Source organism: Tyto alba, unplaced genomic scaffold (assembly GCF_018691265.1).
Source record: "Tyto alba isolate M040663 unplaced genomic scaffold, T.alba_DEE_v4.0 Super-Scaffold_20000042, whole genome shotgun sequence".
Taxonomy (NCBI): domain Eukaryota; kingdom Metazoa; phylum Chordata; class Aves; order Strigiformes; family Tytonidae; genus Tyto; species Tyto alba.
The window spans coordinates 11053009-11078541 of record NW_024881293.1 but is presented as its reverse complement, the minus strand read 5'-3'; the positions used below and the strand labels follow the sequence as shown (position 1 = coordinate 11078541).

The window sequence follows — 25533 nt, the reverse complement described above, 5'->3', positions numbered from 1 at the left end:
TAGATTGATTTTTACAGGCAACTGCTATTTGCCACTTATGCAGCTACATGTTTAATATAATCTATGTAGCACATTGAGCTTTCTGTTAAGAATTGTGAATGCTTCTCTCTTTGTTACACAGAGCCCTTAGATAGTGGTTAGGCTCCAGACTAATAAATGGAGCCAAACTCAGCCATAATAGTGATTTTTAAGGTGAGTTGACACAAATACTGTGGAAGGCAGAAGGGTGACTCCTAGTGTAGTGGAACTTCAGCTACCAAAGTCCCATTTCTGGCCAAATACAGAACTTCATGTTTGTGGTGATCCCAGCTCAACTTCAGTGCCTTTCTACAAATGTTTATCTGTTCATTTTAGTAAATATTTAGTCAAGCCCAGGCTGAATTGCTTCCTACTGCACTATAATGACTGCGAGCAGTGCCACCGTGGGCACGGTGTGTGTCTTAGCGCCTGGTCACTCGGATGGAAGTAAAAGCAGCTTCTGCAAGGCTCAAGGCGCAGGAGGAGCTGCTGCAGGTGCTCCCCACTGAAGCTGGGAGCAGCCGTGGGGATGTCGTGGCTGTTTTCAGGACAGCGTAGGATTCTGGTACCCCACATTTCCTCTGTTCTCCTTCAGCGATTCGTTGGGCTGGTATCTCAGAAGTGATGCTTTTCTGCTGGTGGACTGCTCCAGAGAACTTTCCTCTGCTGCCTCCAGATGCCCGACACCCGTGGCACAGAGGAAACTTCTGTGGGCTCCATCTCCTTTTAATTGCAAGTACTTAACAGTCCTAAACAAGCTCACTTATTTTTCCCTGGATGCTTAAGGAAGGGGGAAATAATAATAATAGTTAAAAAGGGAGGCAGGACTGCACAGCCAGGAGGTGCTGTGGTGGCCGGCTGGCGTGAGCACATGCAGCTGAGCAGCGTGGGAGCCCGGTGAGGGAAGGGTTAAGGGCTGCCATTTTGTTATGTAACACCCTTAATGGACATATCAGTGAATGGCACCAAAATGGCAGGGCTTAACCCTTGGTGGGCTGCAGTGCTCAGCCAGCCAGGGGCTGGGAGCCTCTCCCCGCTGGGAGCAGGGAGTGGGCTGCGGAGCAGGTACCCTCCTCTCATCCCTTCTGCTGGAGGGGGCTTCAGCACTTGCAGTTCTTCTTTTTAGGTCTCCTGGTATGAAAATAATGGCAGAGATAGCAAAATGATCAACCCATCTCTGGCTGCTCTCATGTTTTTTGTTGCCTTCATCAGGGAAAGGATGGATTTTTGGTTGCCCAGTTGAATTCAGGTGTGGGATGATTTTTTTTTTTTTTTTTTTTTCCCCAACCTACAGAATAACCAGTGTTCTTGTCCTACTGCTGTTACATTACTTTAGTCTTTAAAAAAAATAAAATCTAGTTCTTACTTTGGCTTTCTAAAGTTTATTTTTCTAAACATCTATGCAATAAGGTCATGAACTTCTCTATGTGTGCATGTGCATGCACATTTATATGCATGCATGTGATACACGTGCACACAGTAGTACACAGACACACATACATAAAAACTTACTTTTTCTGTGGCATCTCGTTTTTGGCTTCATGATCAATGAGTATATAGGGAAAGGAAAAAAAAGAAAATGCAGTTGTGGCATAACAGGAAAATAAGCTCAGTTGAGACAGTGACTTCTCATTGAAACTTCTTACATCCTGCTATGAGAAGTTAATTTCTAGGCATGGTGTGGCTGGTGCAAGGTGGCTGCATGGGCTGCACTTGCAGGAGGCCTGTCTGCTCTGCACATTGGGTCCGTGCTGGATGCCAGTGGCTGTTTAGAGTCAGTAAGTTTTTGATCAACTACCTTTAGAAAATATTCACTGAGGAACACTGAATGTGTCTTAATCTTCCTGTTCCCTCTGTAACCTTGTCTGGGTTGGTTTTGTTTTTTTTTTTTCCCTTCTCTTTTTTTTCTTTCACCCTTCTTTTGCTGTAAAAGTTTCAAGATCATTCTGGGAAAGATGGTTGTTGATCTTTGCTTTTGGCTACCAAAAGGAGAGAGTATCACATAGCTGGATGGGTGAGTGTGTAGCTGCAGTGGGATTTGAGCCCATCTGGAGATGGTCCGTGCTGAACCCATATCTGCTGCTGGTGCTTGCCAGCACTGCTGCTGATTCTAGCAAAGCATCAGGATATAATTTTAACTTCAGTCCTTTTAACTTCAAACCACCAAGTTGTTCTAAACAGTGTGAAGTAAGCAGAACTACTCTATGAAGGAATTACTTGGAGTTTGTACAAGGAAGTTATAAATCATGAATGGGAGAGGAGAGAGGAGGTGATATGGATAACTCAATGTGATGTGGGGAAAAGTGTAAGTGTACATCATTACAAACAGCAAGCAAAGTGTGCTTTTTTTTTTGTTTGTTTGTTTTTTTAAAATTATGGTTTTGTCTTCGTGTACCATGCGGGTGTTCTCTGTGTGCTTGTGCACCAGACCTGCTTTCGCTGCCGCCCCGGTTGCCTGTCCATGCCCTGGCCAGGCAGCAGCCGGGAGAGCTGGCCATGGCTTCTGCAGCTGTTTAGGTTTATTCCAGGCTGGACCACGCATCTGGAAAAATCAGCATAAAGTAATTTGTTTCCCAAGTCTTAAACTGGAACTTTGTGAGATTTTTCCTCTTCTGTAACTTTTCCCTGCAGTGGCAAAAGCAAGCAAGAGCAGGTGATTGCTGCAGCATCCCCAGCCCTTTGCAAGGGCTGGGCTGGATGTCACAGTGTCCTAAATGTCCCTGCTGGAATAGACACTGGCTGATTTAAACCAGGTTTGTCTTCTTGGTCTTGTGGCTCTGCTCTTTGGAGGGGGGAAGGATTTGAAAGATGGTGAGAGAGCTCTTTTGACCCTTTTCCTGATGAAAAGCATATGGGTGGCATCACAAGCATACACAGTGTTTACCAGGCTAACGTAAATAGGTTGGGAACTCGGGAGGTCTTGGGTTTTTCCTGTTGTCAGTGTGCACAGAGGGCGGTGGAGCTGCACGGCGGAATTTTTGACAAGGCTTCAGGGTGACCAATGTAATGGCCTGCAGTCTGCAGAGTTTACTGCATTTTATATGGTATACTAAACTGCCTTTTGAATTGATCGTAGTAGTTAATCTGTTACAGTGATAGCACTTACAACTGAGTATTTGCTGCTTAGGTCCTGGCCGCTCCACCCCAAGCTATGCCATTCTTTGTAATAAAAAGCAGAACCTTCCATAAAACTCAAAATTTACTGTGTAATACTTACTTTCTCTTCCTTCTTTCAAATAAATGGTATAGTCGAGTTGAACAGAAGCTGTTTACTATTCGTGTTGATCAGTTCCTTTTGCTATTAACAGTGGGGAAGCAGAAGTGGTGATTTCGAGAATAGCTTCAGAAGTTAGATGTTATCCTTGAAACAACCTGGATGTTTTGAAACATCTACCTGATTTATTCTCATCTAGTGGAATGAACTGGTGGAAGGTGCAATCTCAGTAAATCAGCAGATTTAAGGGCTGGTCAGAGTGTACTGGTGAGGTGCTGTTTAATACTGGTGGTAGTGTCTCATGTGATGACTGGCACGCCGTCCTCTGGTGCTGGGGATTAAGCAAATTGCCAGATTTGCCACTGGGGGAGAGTTTTCTTCCCAGGTGAGTTTGGGTTTCTCCTACCTCCTCCTGTCGTGCAAGGAGCCACCTGGCTCATCTCCATGAACAAGGACACTGTCCCTGCGGGTGCAGGTCTGCAGGCACCTTCCTTCTCCTCCTCCTCTCTTCCAGGGCACCTGTCTGGTTTTAATCTTCTCCTACAGACCTTGAGTTTAGGCTGTTTTGGGAAGAGTTTTGTAGCCTCCTGTGTGAAACAGATCCTGCTAGGGACTCACCTAAACTGTGCATCTGCTTCTCAATGCCTTCTGACTTGTAGGAGATGGGGCCCAGTAACCCAGGTAATTCCTGTAAATCTCTGACATTACCAGTTTTCATCTCTTCCTGAGAAGAAAGGCAGAATAGCCTTTTAAAGAAATCCTTCTCATTATTTTATATTTTTTTTTCTTCTCCTGGTGCTACATGAATTTTCCTTTAGGTCTCTCTGCACCTGCATCCATGTTAGCAAATTGTTTTCCAGTACTATTTCCTGAAAGGGTTAAAACTCTTTTAGGGAGCTTGGTTTTAGGGCTCATCTACAATAAATATGATTTAATCACTGTTGTGGTAGGGGAACTGTGCAACCAGATCTCTCCATTACAGTGAGTCTGCACTTGCAATCTTCAAATTTAGCTGTAAAAATCTTAGTGCAATCTCGTCCCAAGGTCTTTCCAGTAGTGTAGATCTTGACAACACACTGTTTTGGTTGCGCTACACTCTTCTTCTCTCTAGCAATTGCTGTGCCCCGTTGCTGCTTTCTACTCTACGTCGTTGCGACAAGACACTGAATTTTTAACAGAAACTTGGACTGAATTTTGATTTGCAGAAAAGTTCTCATAGCAGCAGCACCATTCCTCGAAGGAAAACAGAAGGATCGCTTTTTGGCTGTGTGACTAGGGAATGCACAGGGACGCTGAGGCCATGTCCAAATAAAGTTGTTGTCAGTGTCTGATAAGGGGGCGGCAGTGGCGTTACAAAGAGAAACGGCTGCGGCTAGTTCGTAAAGGAATTGCAGGGTGCAAGATGTGATGTCCTTGAGAATTTGTAATAGGAGAGGGTTTTGTTGGAAAGGTACACTGTGCGTTTTCATCAAGGTTGTTAATCTGTTCAGTCTGACCTTTGTGAGGAGTTTGTGTACGAAGGGTTTGTCCCTGGAAATGCTCTGAGCAGGGTGCTTAGTTCCTGCTTCTCTCCATCACTCTGAGATGAGCTGTCTTAGTTAGAAAACAGATGCTTGGTGAAGTATTCAGTATGCATTACCTGTCTTTACATTAGGATTTTGACTGCATGATTTTTTTATTTAAAACTTAGCACTGTTACAAGATCTAGGTAATTTCTATTGCTTGTGATGTAAACTTGAGTAAGCGAAATTCAGCTGTGAGCATGCAGAGTTCTGCCTGGCAACTTTGCATGTGATGTGGAATGAAACGCCCCAGCACAGCTCAGGATGCTGCCTTTCCCCAACCCAGTCAAAACTGGAAAGAACGAAGGAGTTTTGCGCAAATGTTCTTAAAGTTCAGAGCCTGAGTGCCTGAAGTGCTGCTGTAGCTCTCGGATCAGCACGGGCTGCTGGAGTTGCTGCTTCTCATCCTTGTGAGGTTGGAGAGCGTGAAAATAAACCCAGATCAGGATTTAAGGAGGTTTCCTACTGACTAAGCAGTCTTGCTTCAAGAAAGTCACTGTGATTAATGGCACATCTCAGTAGACGTAAGCAGGGCGATAGCTGCCTGGTCCTTTGTTTTATCCCTGGGTTCAGATGCATTTGCACCAAGTTAATAGGAATAAGATTTGCAATTCCCAGTCAGGCTGTTTGACCCCTCGTTCAGGGGGAGAAGCAGTTGTCAGGCTGCTGTATTGTCAGCAGAGATACTTAAACCGAGGTACTATTATAGTTAAAAGCTGTGCTTTTAGAGGGCTGTCTGAGCCGGAGCAGAGTTTGGGAAAGGCTGGTGCCTGTCAGCTGGGGTACGCTGAGCGGCACCGAGCATCTCCCTGCTGCTGGCTGCCTGCCTGGGCTGTGTGCTGTTTACTCGCTTTCATAAATACCAAAATTAACTTCACCTTTCTGTAAAATACACCTTTCTTCCATTATTGTAAATTCAAGTGTGGCCACACTGTAGATGCAGATCAGCCAAGGGGAGGCACTTTGTGTATTGCCGGTGATTTTAATTCACTTTCCCCCCCACCCCCCTCCCCAAAATACATATATAAATTTCATCCAACACCACGCAGAGAAACATGTGGTCACTTGCGTGGGGCTCACACCATCAAAGTGGCAATTTCACATAACGCTTATGTGACATTGTTGAATAACGGGGTGGTGGGGGTGAGCAGAGGTTAATTATGTTGCATAATTATGTTAATCTCTCGCTGCTAAAAACATTTTAAAGACTTTGTTCAACTCTTGTGTGTTGGCCTTACTCTTGAAATCCATTTTAAAAGGAGGAAGGAAAAAAAAATCTGGGGTGGGAAGAACGCTTAAAATAAATAAGTAAATAAAGTTTTAAAAAAAAAAAAAATTTGGTGGGGGGGGGTGGGGTGTTGCATGGAGTGTGTATTTCTTTCCTCTCCCCCCATGCCACCCCCCTTGGTGCCTGGTGTCCCTAGGCACCCGGAGGGGAGCAGCGGGTGCTGGAGGAGGAGGAGGAGGAGGAGGAGGAGGAGGGATGCTCCGGGGTGCCGGCCGGTGGCAGGGTGAGCCCCGCTGCGGGTTGCCTGCCGCCGGCTCAGACTGGTTTCTGGAAAGTGCTTTGTCTCGCAGGCTGCATCCTGGGAAGGGTCATGTGGAGCCCAGTGATGTCATGGGATCAAAGCCTGACTCAGCTCCGCGTCCCATGGACGAGTGTCCGCAGGTACCGAAGTGCGGGCGGAGATGTCAGAGCCCACCAGGAGCAAAACTTCCCGCGCCTCCGGCAGGCGAGGAGTTAAGCCCGGTTCCCCTGAGCCCAGAGCTTCCTCTGCGCCTGGAAAAGCCTGGCTCCTTCACCAGGAGCCGAGAAAGTCTCAACTTGAGTATTACAATGGCAGTGCCTTAGCGCCTGGCAGCATGCTGTCAAGAAATATGGAAGCCTCTCTTCACGCAGGGTGTGGTGGTCCTTTTCCCCATAGTGTCTGATCCCCGAAACTTTCAATCAGGCTTAGGTCCTCAGAAAGACATGGCTGCAGTCCCAGGGAGATCCTAATCTAGAATTTTGTAATTGCATTTATTTGCATGTGAGGCAAATACATACATTCTTCCTGCCTGTTGGTAAAGAGCCAAACTTTTTTCATCTTGGGGGTTTGTATATTCTCCTGTGCTCTAATTCAATTTTTTTTTTTTTCCTCCTTGGTGATTCTAGTTTATGCTTAGTGAGGTTTGTGTGTGTGTTCTTGTTTTACCTTTTTTGTTTGTTTGTTTGTTTTTGCTTAACATAAAAAGTGTAAGTACAGTGATGCTGGGTGCTTAATAGCTTCAGACTGAGATGTACTTTGAAGATAGGGTAAGTGAGCATACTGGCAAAACTTTGATTGCTCTTTCTGAACTTCTTCTGCAGTAACCACTGTACTTTGCCCTGTTTTGAAATTAAGGTGTTTTGTCCAACTTATTTTTTTTCAAGTGTACTTACCTCGTTTGTGTCTCCTCTCTCTCCAGAGCCTCACAATGACAGAGGAAGCATGCAGGACACGAAGTCAGAAACGAGCGTTAGAACGTGAGATAACGCATAACGATGTGGACAGTAAAAAAATAAAAATGGAGAAAGGACTATTAGGAACAGATATAAATGCTGAGAGCGACATGAAAATAAAAACAGATCCTGGAGCTGGCAAAGTGCAAGGATTATTAAAAAGTGGAGAGGTGAAGGCAACCATTAAAGTGGAGGTTCAGACGGGAGATGAGCCTGTGGACATGAGTACCTCAAAAAGGTGAGTTGTGACCTATGTGCTGCAGTTGCACTGTAATGTTTGGGATACCAGCACAGTGAAATGTGGTCAGATGGCACTGGGAGGAAGTTCTCTGCATCATAAAGGTAGAGAGAATTAAAATTTTACGTGCTTGTTGCGGCTCTGGCTCTTCACGTGAGATTGAACAGCTACTTCCGTGTAACTTCCTTACTGATTTTTCTTCCACAAGCTTTGACAGCAGTGGCAGCTGTGATGAGCAGCTGAATAAAGAAATATGGTCTTGAATAGAAAAAAGTACAAGTTATAAAGAGGATGCGCTTTGAGCTACTGATTGAGATTTATGTGAGGAAGAGTGGTTTGGGTTTTTGTAATTGAGCTGTGATATAGGAAAAATAATAGATTATAATTGTCTAAACAGGAGTTTTAATTGCAACTTGATTATTCCTGACAGAGCAGTATGTATGGATAAGTCTGACTTTCTTTTTGAAGTAACTTGTGGATTTTGACACTAGAAGTGTTATGAAAAGGCAGCACCTGTCTGCAGCAATTCTCTGTAAGACAAACTCTTAATACTTTCTTGAAAGTCCAGCCTCCTTAAGATGTCAGAATTTTGACATATGAAAGCATGAATTCAAAGTTCCTTATCACTTTGGAGAATTTTATTATTACAAAAATGTAAAGCTTTTCCTTTGACTTGTATATGAGATACACACATGAATTGGGTGGTTCTGACATACAGATCTATGGGCATCACTTTAAAGCCAGATTCCAAATTTTCTACCGTATTTTTAACCCAGATTCTGGATGTACCAGCATGAAAATTCTGTCAAAAATTCTGTGGCCCTGATGTTGGCCCTTCAAGGTCTTGCTTTTTTCTTTATAGTACAGTAAGATCCAATACATTGAGCAGGAAGTCTAGAAGCCTCATTTATTCCTGGTTCTGACACCAGCTGATGCTGGAGTGGTAATATGTAAGAACTGAGACCTGCCTGTCTCTGCAAAATGGCTTAAACAGTTCTCGGAGTAATAAATCTGTGTTTGCTTGGATGTCAGGTATTACAGCAGTGCAGATTTGAGGTGTGAGACTGAAAACATGAGATCCTTATCAACTGCGCAGGAATTATTGGGAGGAGGGGTGCTTATGGGTGCTACTAAGAAAATTGGTATCTTTGATGTTTAATGGCAATTCATCTGTAAACTTTTCCAAACTTTTGATGCTTTTCTAAGAGAAATAACTTAGACTGCAAGAGCCTGATTACTTTATCCAAATATTGCTTCAGTATGTCTAAAACAAGACCTCTTCCATCAGCATGATTGAGGAAAGGTGGTAGTTTTCAGCTTTCTCTATAAACCTTCTGCCAAAGGGACAATTATACAAGTTGCTCAATTTGATATTTAGGAGGTGCTTGTGTGTTGCACAGAAGCAGTTAATTGGGGTACTGGATGACTTCTGTGTCAAGCAATTGTATTGTGCTGACTAGGAGTAAATCTCTGAAGGTGTCTTTTGGCGTAATCGCTACCTACTAATTAACACAGTTATGCATGTTCTTTTTTTTTGAAGAATATCTAAAAAGATTGCTCATACCAAAAATTGAATAAATTAGAATCAGGTATTCTAACTCTTTTGTTGCAGTACTTGCCCCCACATGCATGTGCTCCTTGTGAATTTATAATATTTTTGAAACGTGTGCCAGTGTTTCTGCTCTGTTGGTGTCCGTCTCTGTGGCAAGACGTGCAAACAGGATGATGAACAAGGGGCCGTACACTTAACTTCCAAGAGAGCATCTGGAACAATAACACCTATTTAGATGAGATGAGAGAACATCCTCTCTCCGGACAGTGTTCTTATTTCAGGTGGTAATAGGATATTGTTGTATTCAGTTTCGGCAAGGAGGGAGAAGAGGCTTCCCCATACAAAAAATATGCTTGCATAAGGAGGCAGTCTGATCCCAATTCTGCTGAAGTTAATAAATATAATTAAGAGTTTCATGAGGCTTTGGATAAGCTCTTTGGATATTGTTTGTGAGTCGGAACGCCTTTCATAATGCACGTTTGTATAAAATTCTTGATAGAGAGGAATTAAACCCTGGGTCATCTCAAATAACAAAACCGAGCCTGAATGATTCTGCAAACTTCTGGAAGTAAGGCAGCAGCTTCCCAGGCCCTGGGGCTCTGCTCCTGCGTCGTGGCGGTGCCCTTGGTCAGTGTGTGGCTCTGCTCCCGGAGCACAAACGTGGCGCTGAGCAGCTGACCGGCCTCGGGATGCAAATATCTCCAAGCAAATGCAATCTGAGTCTGGAGATGCCTGTGATATAGAGGAAGCTTGTCCCTGGATGAGTCTGATCCCTTGCATATATAAGAATACAATTGGCATTTGTAGGGGAGGTGGATCTTAATTTCATAAGGCTTTTTTTTTAAAAAAAAAAAAAAGTGTGGGACTTACCTTTCCAGACCTTTGATCTTTAGAGGAATTAAGCTTGCAGCTTTCATAAGACCTGTGTCTTTAAAGCAGTTGAGCTGATTTTCTGAGGAGATGAAAAAAGAGCTGTTGCTTAAAATGACTGAACTGCTACAAACTACTTGGGTAAAATTCATGCTTAGTGATGTATGATGTTTTGGCTTTTAAACTTCCTTAATGCTTTTAGAACTGAAAACATAATATTTTCCTTGGAAAAGATGGCCCAGCAATAATCACAGTTTAACTGATGTAAAGCTGATTGAATGGATTATCTTTTTGAAATCAGTTGATTTTTCTAGATTTGAAACACAAACCTGGCAATATCTCTGCATTAAACTTAAAAATATATATTTATTTTATTTTATTTTTTTCTCCCCAAAACCTTGAAGTTAAATTTAAAAATAGTATCTGGTTTGAGCACATTTTCTGATGCCAGAAGAAACAGAAGACAGTCTGTAGTGGTAGAAGTCTTTGATGAGAGGTCACACAAGGCCAAACCAAAATCTTGCTCCTCTGCCTGGCGTTTTTGTAGCACTGGGAGCTAGCTACGCTGCTGTGTAATTATCCTAGACCTACTGTGGATAAGGAATGGGAGGAAGGAGAGTCTGCTCCCCTGGATAAGGACATGTCTGGTTTGCAATGGGATGGTAAAATAGGGTGTAAATCGCTTTGCTTGTGAATACACTGATTTACATCAGTATGGGTGCTGGAGGGAAGGAACGTTTGTCAAACCTGTTTGAATCCTGACATCTTATCGGGCTCTCAAGCTCTGCTTTCCCTTTCCTCTGTTCTCCATCTCTCTCCTCTGTTCTTTCCTGCCCCTTAAATACACAGTTCCCTACCACGTTTGCCCTGTGCTGAGCATCAGTTGCTTCCAGCTGAGGCTGGGGCTTTCTGCCGGAGCTGTTCTTGGCTCGTCGTCCCACCGTCTGCATCACGCTGCGTTTGTTGCATTCCAGGTGCAGCTCCCTTCACCGATGGTATCCATTCTGACCATTTTCCAAGGGTTATTTTTGTTTTGTTTTGTTTTGTTTTTTTCCCCTAGTAGTATTTCCTGAACTATACAAAATGGACTAGCTGCATTCACAGTGCTGGTTAAGCTCATGATTTCTGGTGTACTCACAGTAAGGTTTGGCAGAGACCACAAGTGACCTTTCTGGGCACAGCTGGCTGGCTGGCTATCTGCATGGGGGCTGCTGTGCTCAGAAAGGTCTACACAGACAAATTCTCCTCTCTCCTGGATCAAAAACATCGGGATCCTTCAGGAGCAGTGTACTGTTAGAAAACCTTGCTCGTACATAGAGGCACAGGGTGTTTACAGGCAAGGATACTACTTGACCCTGTGAGCAGCTGTGTTGTGCTTGTTTGTTGCACTGTGCTATCTTAAATCCTCAAAATTATAGTAACTCTTCAAATAGATAACCTCAAAATATGTTTCACTTCAGAATTCTAAAAAGCAAGGCTTCTCAGTGATACAAGGAATGTGAGAGAGTGAGAAAATGGTTTTGTAACAGCACACAAGCGTGACTGCAGTGGTGAGGGTGATATTGTTAATAAAACACATATACAAGACTTGGCTTCTGTCTGTCCCCAGTTCTTACTTTGCCTTAATAGCAATCTTGAGATGAAGATGTCCTCTGTCAAGCAAACTGGAAAACTTTTTAGGCAGTTGAACATCTTGCTATTTTTCCTCTATTTTCTCTATTTGCCAAGAGTGGTAAATCAGCATATTAACTATCTTATCTGTATTAATTGTGGCTTGATCAAAACCAGTTTAAGGCTGGCTGATAAATGGAAATTATTCCTACAGATTTTGTATCGTTTGGGCTTTTATTTTTTAAAAAGAACAACAAACCAAAAACCCCACATTCTAAACCACTATGTGTTGTGTCATCTTCTCACATTAAGCTACAGAGTCTGGATTTTCCTTCCAAATGAAATACGAGTCTGGATAAGCCAAAAAGTCTGCATTTGATAGGTTTGATTTATTTTCTATAAAAATTTGTTTGCACCCATCTATTGTCTCCTGATGTGTGGTAGACAGAAGTATCAAATACACCCACAGCTTTAAGATCTTACTTCTCAAAATTCCATGTGAGCTGGGCTGACTTAAGCCACTGCTTGTTTTCTTAAATGAAAACTGCCAGGAAGGATGAGAGTGAAGAGTTTGTAGGCATCCCTACAGTTAGTGCTCTTAGACAAATAATCTATCTGAACACCTTAAGTCCTACAGTTTTAGGTCTTGCTGGTTATGATTTGTGTGCTTGACAAATGTTGCACTGCTCTGGAACCTCAGAATAAGCATGTTTTCTTTTTGTTGCATGGGATAATTTAAAATAACATCTAATAGAAAGAGGTTTGAAATTGTATTACAGTTGGCCTAGTAGCTGCGCTCTGAATTTTTGTATTAGGGTTTGGATGCTAAATTTTGGTGCTTTGAAGGATTTTAGGCTGGTTTGGGGTGTTTTATTTTGTTGGTTTTTTTTTTTTTTTTTCATCTGGCTGAAATTCTAACATATTCTTAAGCACATTGGGATGAAGCCTGTGTTGGCTGACCAAACTCTCCACTTTACTGGAATTTACTGGGAACAGTGTTCACAGCAGCACCAGTGAAGAGCAAGAAGCTCTTCTCTTCCCATTAGTAAGCCTGGAAATAGGGCACAGCCCTGTACTTCAGATCTCCTTTTCAGTTTACATACATCGTGTCTGTGCCTCCTGGTATGTGTTGCACTAAAGGATATTGTGACAAAATTGATGCCAAAGTTTCTTGGGGAATTTTTAATGTTTCATTTTAAATGCAGATGTAGTTTGATTAAAGTTTCCTTCCTTTATATTCAGAGGAAGGGATGAAGTTTGTTTTTCTTCAGTTTCACACCAGTCACTAGATCCACTGCAACTGCTTTGATTCATGTAGATAAAACATCTCCAGGAAAAAAAAAAAAATCCCCACTGTATTGCTTTTTCTTTCCTTGTTTGTCTTCCTTCCTTGCCAAATATTTTTGGATGAGAGTATACAAGAGATTGTTGAATGGACTGAGGCAAAACTGTTGCATATTTGCTAATGCAGATTAAGCTTTAGTTTGAATAACAGTTGTGATGCTTCCTTCAGTTATCTGCAGATGGGCTGAAAATGTTGGGATTCTGCAGGATGGGGCTGTCTAGTTCTTTTGCTCTGCAGTGGGGGGATTTCATGTTTTGGGTTAGTAGTTCTGTAACTTTAACCAAGTGAGAATCTCATAGTTGTTTTTTGGAAGAATGATCGAAAGGGCATTTTAGAGCCTGGGTAAGATCTGGTCTGTAAAAGGAAGCTTATTTTTTGTGTAATGCTTCTGGATCAGTATAAACAAATGCAAAGGCTGCTTGTTGAGATACAGGAGCTCTACTGTTAATGTGGAGCGTTCTGTCAGCTGCAGTGAGAGTCCTCTAAAACGAAACCCTCTACCAGAGCCAGTAGTTCCCAGGTGTCTCTCTTTCTCTTACTAGTGTTAGGTTTAAACTTTGTCTTCCTTGGTCGTACTTCATTGAAACTTCTGTCTCGCGGGAAGGTGAATGTGTTAGAAAAGTTGAGGCCGCCTTGAGATACCTTAGACCTTGGATGTCTCATCTTCAAGGCAAAAATTTAGTTAATCTTCCTCTGGCCCAGCTAAGTGGAAGCAGACCTCCAAGGCTGGATTTGGTCACCTTGACCCTCCTCTTTCTTTCAAATCAGCAAATAAATACACAGTGTCCCCATGGGAAAGTGGCTTTTTTTGTTTGGTTTGTTTTTTTTCTGGAATAGTTGTTGTGCTCTGAATTGCTGCAGGATGCTCCAAGACAGTAAGGAAAACTCTAGAATAGCATGATGCATCTGTCCTTGTGCTCTGGGGTTTTAAAAGAGGATATTGGAGGAAGCATGGCCTTTTTCTTAGTGTATTTAGTGACTTAGGAGGTCTGTGTTTGATTCCTTACAGAAACTTTCTGCAAGGACTCTGTTAAATTGTGTTTTATTGCTGTGAATGCTTAAATGGGTGTACGTAACCGGGCAGCAACCCTGCTTTCATCTTCTAACGTAGAGTCCAAATGATTGAGACAGCAACACTTATGAAAGCTGAAGGGAGAATAATAGAACTATGTCTTTATTTAGCTAAAGGATATGCCTGATGGCTTCAGAGGATAAAGGTCAGAGTATCAGGGCAGTTATCCCAAATTATTAACTGCTGGTGGCAGTATTTTTCTGAAAGTGGTGATATTTCCATTGTCTGTCTTATTTTGAAACATCTGCTTTAAATTTTTTGCTTTACACACAGACTAACAAAAGAGTAAAGCAAACTCCTTTTTGAAGGAAGATTGTTTTGCACAGTTCTGGTCTACATTTCTGTAGTTCAATCTTGTGCCACCTCATTCACTGTTGGTCATGCTGTCTGATATAAATCCTGTAACACTGAGTATAAGTCGACTTGGTTGCTGTGGTTGGTATGTGTTGCCTTAAAAAATATATAGTATCTCCCCTCTTCAAGAAGGGCTTTTCTCTGTGAGGTCACATGTCAACAGTCTCAAAGTTGGTGTAGGTGGATGGTCCTAAATAAATATGACTAATACTTTTGTGGAAGTGCATGATTTTAAAATTTTAAATGTAGTGGTTTTTAATGCAGCTTTTATTAGATCAGCGTCTTGTAATGTAGCTGTCAGGAATATCGTAATGTATCTTGCAAAACAGAGAAATTTTACGGGTTTGGGGAAGACCCTAGATGAAGTACAGTCAGGCTTGTGACGGGCTGTCCTGGTCTTGTCTCCTGCTTCACAGCCTGCATACGGGATGGGGGTTTATTGCAGAGCTGTTGGTGGCAAGGTTTTATTTCCTAGTTCCAGATTTCATACCGTGGTCCTACGGAATGGCTCGGGCAGCTTTTTTTTTTGTGTGTGTGCATAGCGGTGATATCTTGCATAGACACTTTCTTTTGCTGTTGCTCTCCTCCCAAGTGAGAGGAGGTAAGCGGGGGTACCCTCAACAGCAGAGGGGATCCCTGGCTGTGGCGGCCGTAGCTCCTTGGTGGAGGTGCTGTTGGTCCGTTGCAGGAAGGCCCGGTGCGGTATCACGGCTTGGCCAGGCAGCTGCCGGTCGCTTTGGCTGGGCAGACCGACATCCATCCCGGCCCCTGATGTCCCAGGTGTGGGCTGTGGGCTGATGAGAAGCGTTTGGAACAAGTCTGTCGTGCATCGAGAGCGTGAACGGCCGCTTTCCCACCGTGCTGCCCAGCTCCCCGGCCGAGCAATCCCAGGCTTGGCTGGCAGGCTGCGAGGCGCGCTCCCCCTCCTCTTGAAACTTGTTGTGGCTTTTTTTTCCAAGGAGTGTTCAGATGGCTGATGAACACAAACTTCTGTTGATCACACGTTGCTGCAAATGTCTCGTCATTCTGTTACAGGCACATGTTCCTGAAGTAGTTCAGGATTAAGGTTTTTCCTCCTTGTGCTGTCCCAGGAAAGCCCGGTGGCCGGCAGGCATTGTCTGTCAGCCTGGCCTTCCTCATCCAGCCTGCAAATAAAACTAGGAGGACTCCACCATGCAGTCCGGTGACTCTCTTAAGGCTTTTTTGGGGGGAGCTTTTTGTTTTGTTTTGTTTGTTGTTTTTTTTTTTGGGGGGGGGGGGGGGGTTGCCGTTTCTCACTCATTTCCTTGAAGAATGCCAAGCGAGCCTTGGCACAGGTGCCTATGGCAGGGGACCCCGGGGAGCTGTGGGGACCCCCGGGGACGGCCGCTCCATTTTCTCTGCTGGCACCTGAGCCCGACCTCACCTCACAAAATGAAGGCCGGGCAGCACCGGCTGGGACCGGCCGTTGCCATGGTTTTTGCCGTGGCAGGTCACGTGCCTGGCATGTCACATGACCCAGCGGTGGCCCCGCTCGGTGCGGGAGGGGAGAACCCCGATGCCGCCATCTGAAACGGGTTCAGACGCTGCCGCTTCGGCTCCCAAAAAGCTGGCGGGAGCAGGGGGCTGGCAGCTCCGGCATGGCCCCGTTGGCAGCTCCCAGGTTCCATCGATGGCAGCCGGGCTGCTCTCGCTACGGCTTGGCAACGGGGCGAAGCGTCGCCGGTGGTGGAGCCCGTCATTTGTAGCCAGAGAAAATCCTTCACGCCGCCTCGTGTTTGTGGACGCGTTCGGGTTGACCCCGTAGCTCTTTGCAGCTTCTCTCCCTGCAGCTGCGTGGGCTGGTTCAAGGGTGGAGCTGGCGAGAAGAGCCCTTGCACTTTGGGAGTGGGCTGCTTCAGGTGGCAAACGCTGGCTGCTCAAATCCCCGTGTTTATGTGATTCTCAGCTTTTTAGATAACTGTCCGTGCTTTTTACGAGGGATCTAACCTCAAAGTTTGAGGAGAAACAGCCAGTGCCTGACTCCAGTTGAGCATCAGTCCTTCACACAGAGCTGCTCCAGCCATCACCTGGGACAGGCTCAGCGGTGATGGGCTCAACCCGCCGGTGCGTTCCCTGCACGCCTGCCGTGCACCGCCGTCGGGACAGGTTCACCGTGCCAGTTAGAGCCTGGCCCAACCCAGTTACTTCCCCACTAAGAGCGACTTGAGCCAGTTTGGTGCATTCAGATACAGGAGAAGGCTGGAAATACTTCACCTGTGCCACTGTTAAACTCTGAGGTTGTTTCAGACTTACATGACTCCAGTTTACTAGCTTGCTGTGCCCTCTAGAGGACACTCCACTTTTTTCTTTATATTTTCCACTAGCATGGAAACAGTATTTTAAAAGCTAGGTTTTGCACTATTTGAGGCTGGGTTTGCAATATCAGAAATACTGCTTGACCTGCCCTGAGCCATTTACTGAAGGTGTGTGTTTCTCAAAGCTTATCAGGGTACACAGCTTTTCAGTGCTGTTATTTGGTGTGAATATCCTTTGCATCACTAATTAAGATGATAAGGGTTCATTTCTGTTAATCATTGTATTCCTAATAAATGTGGCATATCAGTTAAGTCTAGAAATTGTTGTTTAGTCTAAGTAGTAATTGCCTGTTATTTAGAAGTACAAAGCTTATATGCCACATCTCTTATTTGTGAATAATACAAACCACACTTCAATATTTGCTTCATCTTGCTTCATACAAATTCTTTATGCATTTTGTCTAATGCATAACTGTAAGCCAGAAGGTTCTTGCTGTAAACTTTACCATTCCTGCTTCTGGCTTTGGGTTACAAGAAAAACAAAACAATTACTTGTGTTACATTCTCCTAAATTCTTGCTGTCAGCCCTTTCTCAAACACTGTCACTGTTTCCAGGGCAGTGCAGAAGACTTCACTGCCATATTCCTGTGAAGCTCCTCCTGAACCTCTTGGCAATCACGTGCCGCAAACCTTGCTTTGAAATATTTATGCTTCATAGTTTGAAATCCCAAATCCTGGTACCAAAGGTGATCTGACAGTTACCAGCTTGTGCAGCAGAGGAGAGGCACTGGTGTCCGTTGTCACATCATGTCATCTCTGTCCCTTTTGGCTCACGTAATTTAAGATTCTGTTCTTATATGATAATCATAGGCAATTGAGCCAAGAGGTAATTTATTGTCAGGAATTCAGGTGGAAGGTGCAGCCATCGCTCAAGACACTGAGCATTAAAGCCAACTAAAGAGTTAAAATCAATATGAGTCTGGACATATTTCAGTGGGTTTTGATGAGGTTGTGTGGATGTGTCCCTCTGTGTTGAGACTGTTAGAGGTTTCCACTGTTCATATCAGAAAAGAATTTAGTAGTATTGGTGTAGAAAGAAAATAATGCCATAAAGTACTTAAACTTAGGTAAGTGAATAGGTGTGAATTGTTTGTGTTGGGTTTCCTTCAGATTTGGTAACTTGGGTGGGGAAAAGTCACAATTTAAAAATATTTGCATTAGAAAAGGAAAAAGAAGGTATGGTTTTGCCTTTCAGCACATTAAAGGGAAGCATCAAGTGACCTGTTTGTCCCTGGATTCAGGGTGGGATGTGGTCTTCTCCTGGTGCAAGCAGAGCCCTCAAAAGCCTCCCTGTCTTCTAAGGGGAGTGAAATGGCTGGTGGAAAAGCTTCTAATTTGTCAGAATTCACCATTGCTGTGTGTGGTGGCTGCATCTTGCCTTGTGGCATGCTTTTGTACTGGGAAGCTTAATATCCAACAGCAAGGAGAGCAGAAATTGGTTGAGCTCATCCATGCTGGGTTTATTCAGAATTTGAGAGATTTGGGATTAATCTAGCAGAAGGTTGAAAATAACATTATTTTGCAGCATAAAGTAGTTGTTTGCTTGTTTTTATTAACTTGCTCTCTGTATTTTTCTTTCGATTTGCAGTGAAATAAAGAGAGAAAAGAGAGTCCCCTCACCGGATGTTATAGTGTTATCCGACAATGAACCTTCTAGCCCTAGAATGAATGGTTTAACAAAAATAGCATTAAAAGAGACCAACACAGAGGCACTCATGGTGAGTCTTCTTGTCTTGACACACTTTAAGTTGTGCCGTCTAGAAAGAAGAAAACGCACCACTTGTTCCTGCATAGGCACCTGTGATCACAGGGTCAGGTGGATATGTGGTTTTATAAAGATGGATTTGCAAGTGGAGAATCTTGAAGCTGTTAAAGGCTGATGTCCTTTATTTTTTTCAGGCTCTTAACTCCTTGATTTTTATATGCTTCAAAAGTGCACCTTTTTCAGAATTGGCTTTTTAGTGGACGCAGTGTCCCTTACTTAGCATGGCATAATACAGATTTGTTGTCTGGCTCTTTGTTTGACTTTTCAACTAGCAAAACAAGTAAATATCTCAGAAACTTTTTGGCCTTTGAGATCTTTCTCCATATTCAGCTTGTGTCCATATATTGCAGGCGTCGGTGACATTAAGACCTACATGACAATTACAGTGCTGTAAGTTCTTGTCGTAACTTGTATGGTGTTTATCTTTTCCCTCTCCCTCCTCCCTGTTTTCCCACCCTCTATTGCCTTACCTGGCCCTGCAGAAAAGCAGTCCAGAGGAACGTGAGAGAATGATTAAACAACTAAAAGAAGAGTTACGGTTAGAAGAAGCAAAGCTTGTTTTATTGAAAAAGTTACGGCAAAGTCAAATCCAGAAGGAGACCACTACTCAGAAGGTACTTATTTTCCTACAGATACTTATCTCATCTTTTGAAATGGAGGGGAAGAAATTTAAATGACCATGGCAGTTGCCATAGCCTATGGAACATGAGATGGCTTTCAGCTAAAGCATATCTCACTTTTCATAAAACCTTTATGAAAGTTTATAGTGGTTCATCCTGTTAACCATTCCTTTTTGTGGAATTCCTTTTACTTGTCTTGCCGAGACCAAATGACAAGACGGTTTATCCTATCAACTGTATTCAAAAGCAGAAGACCTTTTTGTTAAAACTCAGATGCATTTATGAATGTAATACACTTCCAGTTATTAAACAATCCATCCAGTCCTTAACGCTGCATTAGAGATTGCGGAAATACATTTGGAGGAGATTCTTGCACATAACAAATGTGCTGATGGGTAGAGTGAGAGCGTTTGAACCCCAGGCTCTGGGAGCTGGTGGCCGAGGGCTGCACTTCGTGCTGTGTCACAGGAGCCCAGGTCTGGATTCCAGGTCTTACCAGGAGAAGTAAGTCTGCGCTCAGCTGCACACTCTCATCATCCAAAAAATCCAGGCAGGCCCTGGAAGGAACGCTTCAGCCCTCCCACCCCAAGCTCCCTTCCCTTCCTCCTCTTTTCTCCCCACCCTTCATCTCACACAACCACGCGCAATATCCAGAGAGCTGGGAGGAGAGCTGTTCTCATCAGTAACTAACCCAGCAAAGCAAGTCTGCCTTTTTGTCAGCGTGGTTGCCCGGTCTGCTCGCTACATGTGCCGTTCGTGCTGGCACTGAAGGGGAGAGGTGGAGGGTGGCAGGAGAGCAGAGGAGGTTGGGAGGCGAGGGGGCGTGCGAACACCCCACGCGCTGCTATCAAGGCACAGGCGAAATTTCAAGTATCTGTAACAATGGCAACTAAACAATTTTATTTTACAGCGTGTGATGCTGACTTGATGGATTTTTGTGATGGGGGCGATGTGTAGATTTAAGTGCACTTCAAGGTGCAGATGGATGTTAATACAGCTCTCTTGGCTGGTTTTGGTGGTTTTATTGGCATCTTTCTCCTGGACTTCTGAGGGCTTCAGTAGATAGGATTAAAACTAATGCACGTACCTGCATCACTCGATTCACTGCTGAATGCTGAGCAATGAGCTCCAGATGTTTGAACTAACTAGGGTGAAATGGCATATCCTAAACTACTTAATATCTGAAGGCTTTTTTCTTGAACTTTTTTTCACTTTGCATAATGCTTGAACCTAGTTAGTTGAGACTAGTGGTACTGTTGAATAAGACTGAAGTGGGCTCTAAGCTGAGTGTGCTAAAATAGATTTCTAGATTGCTCTGCTTTTGGTGTACAGACTCATTTTCCTGGTGTAATCTTACCTATACTTACCTAATAATGTCTTCGTTTAAATACGCATGTTGAGATGCTTGGAGGAAGAAAGGGATGGGGGAGGGGGGAAAACCACAGTCTTTGAAGATTCTCTTACTGAGGCTCAAGGACGTAAATGCTTTTATTCCCTTAGCTTCTGTAATTCTGCTTACACCCTTACACTCGTCTGCTTTCTTTCTGGTTTTTCCTCTTCCAGCCTGCTGGTTCCTCTGGGAGTGCTGTGGCCACCCCTCCGCCCTTGGTGCGGGGACCGCAGAGCGTTCCTGCTGGCAAACCATCCCTCCAGGTCAGTGGGGTGGGCCAGGCTGCCAGGTTTAGGGCATGGAGCAGAGAAGAAGGTGCACAGTGCAGGAAAGACAGCCCCATCGCATTAATGGCTCAGAGCCAGGTGGAATTTTACTGCTTTTTTAACTCCCCAAACCCCACTATAAGCTTTTTAAGAATGCTTGGGGTGGGAGATAAAAGTAGGATGTCACATGGAGATAACTCTCATAAGCTTATTTTTCAGTGGCTGATCATCCTGATCCACTCTGCTTGTAAAAACATCCATGCTAGTACTAACAACCTTTTGGCAAAAGAGGATGTCATGGAGTTATGTCACAGAACTGTTGTGGCAGCCTGTTGCCGTACCCTCAAGAGACTTAACTGTGCCCTCAGTATGATTAACTGTAAGAGCTGAGTGAATCATATGATTTTCTCTATTGGCTTGGTGGCTGAATGGCACATGATGGTAGGGAAGATCTTGGTTAAGACTAAATTAAATGGGATGTTGGAAAGCCTTGGGGAAGGAAAAAGAAACAAAAAAACAACAGGCAGAGACAATTGACATCTGTCAACCTAATCTTCCTCTTGAGTCTAGTATCTTGTTTTGCTTTTGGATTTAAAACATTTCTCATTATTTACCTTGGGTTAATTCAAAACAAATTTCAAAACTGCTTCAGCACAAGATGCTCTCACTTGGAAAATGGCAACTCTTAATTTCAAAATCCACTAGAATGCTATACTCAGTGGAAGAGGTAAATTTGCTATCCATTTAGGAAACATTCACAAAACCTAAAGCAACGTGTCAGTTGGCATAATCTCTTCCTTGAGGCAAGTTGCCTTCACTGAAGACAGCACTTTCAGAGGAACTGGACCACAAGTTAAACCTTCAGCGATCAGACAGTGAAACTTCAGTTGGACAGAGCAGAGAGCTGGGAGCTAAGAATCCAGAATTGAAGTTATTCTGTCTAATATGTGGTATTTGGGCAAATTAACCTAACCTCCATCTGCTTTTGCTTGACTGTCAAAACTCTACTAATTCCTGCGTGTAGGAGTTGAGTTAACATTTGGCCTTCAGTTGAAAGGCATGACACAAGTGGATAAAACTTCCCACCTGCCTAAATGTGTACGTCTGTACACATGGTAACTTGTGAAAGTGGGAGCTTCGGCGTTTTCAGTCTTCATTCATAGATGATGGTCAGTTTGGGGCTTGAGTGAGGGAAGTGGCAAGATGCGCAAAGCCACATGAATAGGATGGAGAGGTTTGTTGCTCTTGAGTAACGACTGCTTCTCGGGCTCGATTGCCCAGCGTTAGTGGTCTGCAGGAACCCAAGTGAAGCATGGAAGCGTATCACCTTTTTATAGCATCATGAGGAACTTTGAGGATTTAATGCAATCTGAAGCCCAAACAGCATGGGAAGCAATTTTTCAAACTTCTTTAGCCTAATTCCTTTTCTTTTACATTTTTTCCTAAAGCTTTCCCCTTTTCCGGTCTCCTTTTTTCCTTCCCACATGCATGCCCATGCCCAGTCTGCTCACCTCCCCAGGTTCCTGCATCTCCAACTTCTGTCTGCCCTATGCTTCTTGAAGACAGCAGTTTGTATTTCCCCATTCTCTTATTCCCGTCCCCAAAATACCGTTTTTGTTTGTTTGTTTGTTTGTTTGTTTTGTTTTGTTTGTTTTTTTGTTTTGTTTTGGTTTGGTTTTTTTTTTTTTGGTTTGGTTTTTTTTTTTTTTTGGACACTAACTGCACCATAGCCAGCCTGGCCATCTCTTGTCCTACAGTATCTCCTTTGGCTGAAGACATTTACTGCATCCATCGCATCAGCCAGAGAGGAGAGCCGCTCTCGGGTACCCCCTGCTCTCGTGCTCGGGTTATGGCGTGCCTCTTTGGTGTGTCTCAGGACAGCAGTTCTTGAGCTATTGTATTTCGGCAGCGGGAGGTCAGATGAAAACGTTGTTCAGGACTGCTCTTTACCGTTTGAGTTCCGTGCAGGGTGAGAGAGAACAATCCCTGAGCATGTAGCCACTCTGCCATCGCATCCTCACGTATGTCTGTATTGCTGCATAAGACTTCAGATGCTGCTTTAGTGGCACGCTAAGCAGCAGAAGAGAGCATGCATGTAAACATACCAGAATAAAACAATGCGAGTAAACTATTTTCTGTTTTGCAGACCTCTTCTACACGTATACCAGGCACTGTTATTCCTCCTCCCTTGGTCCGTGGAGGGCAGCAGACTTCTTCAAAATTAGGAACTCAGCAAAACACGCAGATAGTAATGCCACCTCTTGTCAGAGGAGCACAGGTAAGTATTTACCTTGTGGTAGACCTACTCTGGTTTTCCTTAATGCATCCTAACTATTTTCTTAGTCATCTTTCTGCTTGTCTGGAGGGAACCTATGAAGTTCTTGCTGGAATTTCTTAATCTGGCTAGGTATATTGCTACTGAAAGGTCCTGCATTGTTCCAGTTCTGCTTATTGTGCTGTCCCATAATGCTTCCAGTGAAGCATGAGAAAAATCCTGTGGTGATGCAGGATACTGCCTTACCTGCATAGCTGCTTCCCTTAGCTGCACCACAGTGGTTTGTTTGCCTTTATTATGAAAGTTAATTTACGGGCTTCCAGCTTCACCTGCTTTTTAGGAGAGCGGCAGCAGAGGAAATGAAACACAATCCCTTCTTCTTCCATTTTTTTTTCCCCCTCATTATTCTTCCTGTCATATCAGTTTCACCTTTTCAAATGCTAAAACTCAGGGGTTTTTTCCTCATTGTGTCTGTCTCGTGATTGAATAAGAGCTGCTGAAATTAGATAGTTAACTGGAAGTCTAAAAGTGCTGCTTTGCAGGGTCGTTATCACCTATAACAGAAAATAGTGGTGTCACTAAAGGAGTAGGAAAGCAATGTTCAATATGATACAGTCTTCTTAAATTATGACTTCCTTGGAATACCAGGAAGAAAATATTCCCTTGTTAAATGAGGATTTATTTTGCAGTGAAAGGTCTGCTTTTATCTGTTGCACAGCCAGCACTAAGGAGGAAGGTAGAGATTTGGTATTTAATTTTCTTCTGATTATGGAGAAAAACTCATTCTGAGAAATAGCTTTCCTAATGCCTTTAAAATGAAACAGGCTTAACACCTATACATCTTGAAAGAAATTTGATTGGGAAACTTAGATTTTCGGCTCAGCTGTTTTGGCTGTGATGTGATGGCCTCACATACAAGCATCTCTTTTCACGTTAATGTTCTACTTGTTTCATTTTGACAGAGGGAAAGTGAAAAACATCACATTTTGACATGGGTGTTAATTATCACGCTTTCTTTGCGTTCCCTGCCTTGCCTCATTTCCACTGTCTCGTGTCATCCCATTCAAATCCCACCGCTTACTTCCCGCTCTCTAATCCCCCCCATCGTTCATGGCACCATCACATCAGCCCATTTCTGTGTCTTCCCAGCAAATCCACAACATCCGACAGCACTCCAGCACGGGGCCGCCTCCGCTGCTGCTGGCACCGCGGGCGTCGGTCCCCAGCGTACAAATTCAGGGGCAGCGAATTATCCAGCAGGGCCTGATCCGCGTCGCCAACGTCCCCAACACCAGCCTGCTCGTCAACATCCCGCAGGTGAGCTCCGCAAGATATTTGCTGCCCAGCACAACGTTCATCTCAGAGGGACAGATAAATGGTTTTAATTACTGATTGTCTGGTTACTGTATCTAATTGGCATGGCCTGCTGTCATCTAATTGATGCGGTTGCTTGTGCCTGCTCCTTTTTCTTCTTCCCATCCAGTCCCTTCCTCTCTTCACATTCACGTCCTGTACATAGGAATGAAGAAAAACATTACAGAATATTGGAAAGAAATCTCTATTTTAGTGAACTGAATGTTGCACCTCATTTCACATCTGGTATTTCAATATGAAGCTGTCCATTAGGATATCTTTTTTTTCCCTCTCTTCCTTAAGCATAAATGACTGTTCTGGTAAACAGAACTGAAAATGGGCTAGTGCTCCTGTTTGAAACACCGAGAGATATTGAAGCAGCAACTAACAGCAATCTAACACTGATATTGCCATACAAGTGCTGTAGATAAAGGAAGCAATTTAAAGTCGGTGCTTTGACAAAATCATAAGGAAAAGGACTTGTTTCTGAGTTCTTCTTTAGAATTTCTAAAACCACCTCATAAAAATGATCAGTAGAGGGATGTTCTTCAGAAAAAGAATTAGAGTGTTAGATGACAGGTAATATTTGTAACAGGAGGTACAGTGTTGCAGCAAATGTATGTATTGTGATCTGTTCAGTCACAAAAAAACAAGATTTAGAAGCAGGCTGTTGGTCTAGTCCCACGCAGCCAGCCTTCACCACACCCAAACAGCCCCACGCTTCCCTCCCTCTGGTCTCCCGGCGGAGAGGAGCGGGCGTCTCGGCAGCGCCGAACCCGCTGGCGTTGGTCCCTGAGCTGTGTCCCCTTCCCTCCCAGGCTTCACCAACTTCCATCAAAGGTACCACCGTGACATCCGCTCAGGCCAACGCCACGACGACCAGCGCCGCTTCCATCGTCAACTCCAACGACTCGCCGGCCAGCCGGCAAGCTGCCGCCAAGCTCGCCTTGCGGAAGCAGCTGGAGAAGACGCTGCTGGAGATCCCTCCTCCCAAGCCGCCTGCGCCTGAGATGAACTTCCTGCCAAGTGCAGCCAATAACGAATTTATTTACTTAGTCGGGTTGGAAGAAGTTGTGCAGAACTTGCTGGAAACTCAAGGTGAGATGGCGTTAAAAATGTTACTCAGAGGCAAGGAGAGAGTCTTCCCTGCCTGGACTTCACTTCGATAGCAGGCAGCAGTGAGTTTCAGGCATCGCAGAATTAAATTGTC

The 25533-nt window shown here is 43.9% G+C and overlaps 1 protein-coding gene across 9 annotated transcripts in view; it reads left to right on the top strand.

Moving 5' to 3' along the window:
- The window catches only part of GATAD2A (GATA zinc finger domain containing 2A), a 63685-nt gene that overhangs the window by 34751 nt on the left and 3401 nt on the right, over positions 1-25533 (top strand). For 3 of the 9 annotated variants that reach the window (XM_042794103.1, XM_042794104.1, XM_032986077.2), the window contains exons 3-9: positions 7243-7514; positions 18243-18372; positions 18902-19033; positions 20603-20692; positions 22842-22973; positions 24099-24287; positions 25142-25421. In XM_042794103.1, coding sequence (XP_042650037.1) covers positions 7252-7514; positions 18243-18372; positions 18902-19033; positions 20603-20692; positions 22842-22973; positions 24099-24287; positions 25142-25421 — 1216 coding nt within the window. In that variant the 5' untranslated portion in view covers positions 7243-7251. Of the gene's footprint in view, positions 1-6377; positions 6464-6589; positions 6696-7242; positions 7515-18242; positions 18373-18901; positions 19034-20602; positions 20693-22841; positions 22974-24098; positions 24288-25141; positions 25422-25533 lie in introns of those variants that run through there. The other 6 variants (XM_042794105.1, XM_042794101.1, XM_042794102.1 and 3 more) reach the window with 6 other exon arrangements.